This window comes from Dioscorea cayenensis, chromosome 7, assembly GCF_009730915.1.
Source record: "Dioscorea cayenensis subsp. rotundata cultivar TDr96_F1 chromosome 7, TDr96_F1_v2_PseudoChromosome.rev07_lg8_w22 25.fasta, whole genome shotgun sequence".
Lineage (NCBI taxonomy): Eukaryota > Viridiplantae > Streptophyta > Magnoliopsida > Dioscoreales > Dioscoreaceae > Dioscorea > Dioscorea cayenensis.
Window position 1 is genome coordinate 29,974,232 of NC_052477.1, and position 6,228 is coordinate 29,980,459.

Below are 6,228 nucleotides of genomic sequence, written 5' to 3' on the forward strand. Positions count from 1 at the left end.
CTCCTAACAAGACTTGAGTTTTGCATTATTCTAATTAATATCTTGCAGTTGTTTTCAATGGGTTGTGGAATTTCTTGATATTCTTTTTGACAGGAGAGCACAAAGCTAAAGAGAAACAAAAAGAAAACCAAAAAAACAAAGAGGGCTCAAAAGCTAAGATTGTGGAGCAAACAAAGCTCCTCAATCCAAAATGGCCGATCAAAGCCTCTGAAGAAAAGAGAAAGCTGAGGGTTTGATTTCCCGAAATTTGCAAGAGAGTCAGCAAAAGAATTAAGATCTCTGGAGATGGTGTGGATGGATGCAAGAGAGTCAGCAAAAGAATTTCTTGATATTCTTATCAGTCATCACCACACACTGAACTCTCTTGGAAGACTTGGACTAAGCAACCTGGGAAATGTCCCCGGTTGATTTCCAAGTAGAATTATCAAACTTGATTTTTCTCATAAATAATATAGACTTAGTAAATCATGTATTTCTACCCTATTATTAAATCCATTACTCTCGGAATGCTATGCTAAGAGTGACTCTTGACTCTTGACTGGTGACATGCAAACTGGTCTTTCACTCTTGCTTGACTCAAGAAACAGAAAAAAAAAATGGAGCTTCGAAATGGCGGTTGAACTTGAGTTGAGAAATGTATGCATGGCATGTATGCTGTGCGCCTATATATTATATATACTTGATGATATTATAAGTCTGACAGTCAGTCTCACAGCTCAACTTATTCATCTCATCTCTCTCTCGTGTTACGCCGACCACCACCACCATGATGTGTTCACATCACCGGGGTGGCTCCTTCTCCTTCCTCTTTTCCATTCCATCATGCTTCTTCTTCTTGTTCATATTAGTGCTATTATCCTTATCAAGCTCCTCCTCATCAACTAATGCACTCAGCGCCCATTCACAACAATGTCTGGACCTTCTCGACCTCAAAAAAGGTTTCATCAAGCTCAATGAAAGCGACTACTACTACTACCACGGGCCTGCAACAACTTCACTTCCGCACTGGCATGCTGGCACAAACTGCTGCGGGTGGGAAGGAGTCAGCTGCGACAAAGCATCCGGTCTCGTTGTCTCTCTTGACCTCAGCGAGAGGTATATGGGAGGCAACATTATGCCCTCCCTTTTCAACCTCACCTCCATCCAAACACTCAATCTTGCCTACAATGACTTCAATCAGAGTGCCACCCTGCTTTCGGATTTCGACAAACTGGCTAATCTCACACATCTCAATCTTTCTCATTCCGGACTGCTGGCAGGCCAAGTCCCCATGGGCATCTCTCGCCTTACAAAGCTCATATCTTTCGACCTCTCCTCATATTCGTATGGCCCATATGCTTTGAAGCTGGAGAAGCCTGATCTTGGTACTCTCATCAGAGACCTTTCTAATTTAAAAGAGCTCTATTTGGATGGAGCCAATATCTCTTCTAGTGGGACGGAGTGGTGTCATGCCATCTCTGACCCCGCTCCTGGCCTTCAAGCTCTCAGCTTACGAGACTCTTCACTCTCTGGACCGATTGACAGCTCACTATCCAAGCTCCGGAATTTATCAATTCTTCGCCTTCATGGTAACGATCTTTCGTCCCAAGTGCCAGACTTCTTTGCAAATTTTTCTTCTTTAACTGAACTAAGTCTCAGTGAGTGTGGGCTTCAAGGTGTGTTTCCGACTGGCGTGTTTGAACTCTTGAGCTTGAAGACACTTGATCTTTCATTTAATCCGATGCTAGCAGGGTTTCTCCCAGAATTCCCATTAAATAGCTCTTTGGAGACATTGACTATTTACCATACGAATTTCTCTGGGAGTTTGCCAAATTCTTTGGGAAACTTGGAATCCTTGATATACTTGGATCTTTCTGATTGTAATTTCTCAGGGTCAATACCTTGGTCGATTGGGAATCTCAGTGAATTGGTTTCTTTAGACCTCTCCTCTAATTATCTCTCCGGGTACCTGCCACTAATGCTTGCTGGTTCAAAATTTTCAACCATTGATCTTTCTTCTAATTACTTTATTGGGCAAATCCCAAGCAGTCTCGGTCATGCACATCACCTTACATCACTTCATCTAGAGGACAACTTATTGACTGGATCTATCCCCATGTCTTTGTTCACACTTCCAATATTAGAGGAGTTATATCTATCTGACAACAAGCTCTCTGGTCAACTGCAAGAATTCACAAATGCATCTTCTATATTGCAATATGTTGATCTACCTGGCAATAATCTCGGTGGGAAGCTCCCAAAATCACTTGTTAATCTCTCTGCTCTCATCTCACTTGATTTAAGTTCAAACAACTTTGATGGTTCAGTGGTGGGATTAGAGTTGTTTGGCCACCTTCAAAATCTCACATACTTGGATCTTTCAGGCATTGACTTGTCAATCTCTGACCGAAATGTTGGTTCTTCTCTTCTGTTTCCATCTCTCGATACCTTGATATTGCAATCTTGCAATCTGATGGCTATCCCATCTTTCTTGAAGTATAAGGAGAATATGGAACTCCTAGACCTTTCAAACAATAGAATTCATGGGATTATACCCAAGTGGATATGGAGCAATGGGAGCTACGGCGGGTCTATGAATTTATCTTGCAACTTATTTACTGATATTGAGAGGCCACGTCCTGATCCTCTAACGATGATGAGCATTAACAGCCTTGATCTACATTCTAATATGCTTCAAGGACAAATTCCCCTTCTCCAATCACAATTTTTGGATTATTCAAACAACTATTTCACTGGTTCCATTCCGGTTAATATATCTGCTTACCTGCTTGACACTTCTTTTTTTTCTTTGGCCAACAACAATCTCACTGGAGAAATCCCCACATCCATTTGTCATACAAATCTTAGAGTCCTTGATCTTTCAAACAATAGCTTGAGTGGTTCAATCCACAAATGTTTGTTAGAGAGCCTTTCTAATTTGCAGGTACTTAACCTTAGAAGGAATCAATTTCAAGGAATCCTTCCTCGAAACATCAACTCAAGTTGCTCGTTGGTAATAATCAATTTTTATGGAAACCAGTTGGAGGGAGAAATACCAAAGTTTTTAGCCAAATGTGAACAACTTCAGTTTCTAGATATTGGAAGCAATAAATTAGCAGACTCTTTTCCATATTGGTTAGGAAACCTTCCCGCATTGAAAGTCCTTGTTCTCAGGGAAAATAAATTTTATGGATACTTCGAATGTCCTCTTGTAGCGTCTGTGGGCAATCACACTTTTGAAGTTATGCAAATCTTAGACATTTCGTCTAACAACTTCACTGGCAATCTACCATTGGATTGCTTCACAAGAATGAAGGCTATGATGATTCATCGAGAAGGGGATGGAACAATTGGATTCTCATATAATAGTGCCGACCTAGTGAAATATAATAACTTGAAATTAAATAAGAATCAAGCGAGACCTGTTACGCGATCGTGTCTGCTAATCTACGCTTGTCCTTCAGACGGCTCTTATAATCCAGCATCAACATATTATGAGGACCTAGTTACAATAGTTGCAAAGGGGTATAAGAGGGACCAAACAAAGATTCCAGCAACGACTTCATACATTGATGTCTCCAACAACAGATTAGAAGGCACTTTACCTGAAGTGATTGGGGATCTTAAGTCACTTAATTTCTTGAACATGTCACTAAATGCTTTCAAGGGCCATATTCCTCAAGTTTTTGGAAATTTAAGGGAACTAGAGTCTTTGGATCTCTCAGGAAATCAACTCTCCGGTGAGATTCCAAACTCTTTAACCTCCCTAACATTCTTGTCTGTCCTGAATCTATCAAACAACAACTTAGTAGGAAGGATACCACAAGGAAACCAGTTCAACACGTTTCCCAATGCTTCATTTGAAGGAAATCCTGGACTTTGTGGCTTCCCGTTATCAAGACACTGTGTTAATTCAACAAGCATGGAGCCTTCTACAGATCTCAACAACGCATCTCATGAACTCGACATGGAAGAGATCTGGATCTGGATGTTCAGAGGGTTAGGGTTCGGAGTGGGATTTGCATTGGCCATTTTCCATCAACTGTTGTTTACCAAACTCAAAATATGGTACAAGAGGAGGTTCAGGTAAAAACTCAATCCCATTTTTTTTTTTTTTCAACTAGCAAATAAGGGTGTTTTTCTTAAATTGCCTGTTGTTGTAGTATTGTACTTTGGTTTATGTCTATTGCATCACTGTAAAAATTACTTTTACTTTGTCATGTAATAAGATGTGTCATAAGATATCTATACTAATGAGATTTGTTCTTTTCGTCCCATCTGGAATTAAATTAACTGCCATAACAGTTGTACCAAGTTACCAACTAAATTAACAAGACTTGAAATTGATTTTTCAAACAGCTATACAACAAGAACTTGTTGAATTATTATATCATCCTTCACGATATAATTGACAGAGCCACAAGGCATGTATTGTTCATATCTGAAGATATTAAAATGCAGCTGAAGTGATGATTGATCAACTTTCCCATTCATTTTCTAAATGAGAATATTACTGAAACTTCATTAACACTTTCATATGCAATGAGAAGTAATATGTAGTGGATCAGCTCAGATCCACACTCAAATCAGCTGAAGTTCCTTGTCTGAAAGAAGATTTCGATGAATTTCAGTAGGAAAATGAACAACAGTTTAGTAATCAATCAGATCATATACATCTCAGAGATTTAAGAGAGTTTTCTCAACACAGGAACAAATACGTTCCAAACAACCAAGCATCAACTTAATCACAAATCTAGCCATAAGCAGCAGGAAAATACACTAAATCAGAATGAAAAATCTCCAAGTTTATGATCTCATTTTAAGGAAAGTAACAGTAATAAATTCAGATCACAAATCAGGGAAGAATAGAACTCTATCAGGAAAATACACCAAATCAGAAAGTAAACATCTCTGAACTCTATCATGTCTCAATTACAGGACAAATGAGGCACAGACATCAGATATGATCCCAACATTTAGGAGCATGACTAGAGGTATAACTTCTGATACTGAAGTCATTAGAAACCTTTGTTTTTCTCTTTATGTAAGCCTTAAGTAACTGGAGTGACACTTTCCTAGAAACTGGTAGCAATTAATTCACGCAAGTTGTACCTTGAAATAGAAAGAAATGCAAACAACCATTTATGATAGATATCAAGATGATCCCAACTTTAAGATTAGGACTACAAAGGCTTTGCCAATCTCAAACAAACATTTATCACATCTGTGAGGAATGGGAATGCAATCAAGTTCCAACAATGCTCCAAAACTTTGATATGACCATGACTTATATAAAATGATCATATCCTTCCACTTGGCTGCTGGAAAGGGTCTACACAGGTTTCAGACAGTAAGAATCATTCAAAGCTATTGGACTCCAAAAAATTGTAGAGTAATATAATAGCATTCGTTAAACATAGACCTTGTCCTCCCACAAAAGAAAAGCTATGTTTTGAAAATCCTAGTTTTAAGTGGTTAACACACAATAATAGATTTCTTAGATAGCATTTATCTTGTATTGCCCTGTTGGCATCACCCTTCCTTCAATAATGTGAAGTTCTTTGGTGAGATAAGTATCATGAGTTACAAAACAAGAAAATATTGGATGCCATAACTTTTTGTCAAAGCTAGAGAAAATAACATGGTGATGCATTTTTATTGATTGGCTTATATTTCCTGAATGTGAACACAAGCATTCAATCTTCCAAGGTTTTAATAACTTGCATAAACTCTTGGCAGACCAGCACAATTTTTCATTGTTTAAAAGATACAAATACAATGACTTGTGTAATTATTTTATATAGATTCCTGTTCTCAAATGGTTTATCTCTTCATCAGCACACACTGAACTCTCTTGGATTATTAGGAGACATGTAGCTAAATAAGATATACAAGGATATCAGTTATTGAACTAAAGGGAGAAATTCCATCACAAAAGGACTCAAGAAACAAAAATATATAAATTCATGTAGCTTTCCACTGTTTTAATGGTTTGCGAAATTTCTTTATGCCAATCCCTGCATATCATTAGTTTTAATGCTCTCCCCATTGACTTGGGTCTTTGCAGAATGCTATTATATGACTCGTTGACATCATCAGCTCATCAATGACAGTGAAGCTTAGTAGTAGACTCATGTCCCCTCTAGAGACCGTGTCATGGACGGTGAATTAGGATGCTCCACTTGAGTTGATTCAACTTGAAGTGAATGGTAAGTTTTTGCAAAAAGAGCTACAAGTAGCTAAAGTAAA

The 6,228-nt window shown here is 38.3% G+C and overlaps 1 protein-coding gene across 1 annotated transcript; it reads left to right on the plus strand.

The window, feature by feature from the left end:
- Positions 1 to 86: 86 nt before the first annotated feature.
- LOC120265431 (receptor-like protein 7) lies at positions 87 to 4,246 on the plus strand. The gene has a single exon (XM_039273334.1). The coding sequence runs from the start codon at positions 767 to 769 to the stop codon at positions 4,067 to 4,069; it is 3,303 nt and encodes a 1,100-aa protein (XP_039129268.1). The 5' UTR covers positions 87 to 766; the 3' UTR covers positions 4,070 to 4,246.
- Positions 4,247 to 6,228: the final 1,982 nt, after the last annotated feature.

Bases quoted from the DNA above. Each gene is read 5' to 3' on its own strand.
- LOC120265431 (XM_039273334.1), top strand. From the start codon at position 767: ATGATGTGTTCACATCACCGGGGTGGCTCCTTCTCCTTCCTCTTTTCC.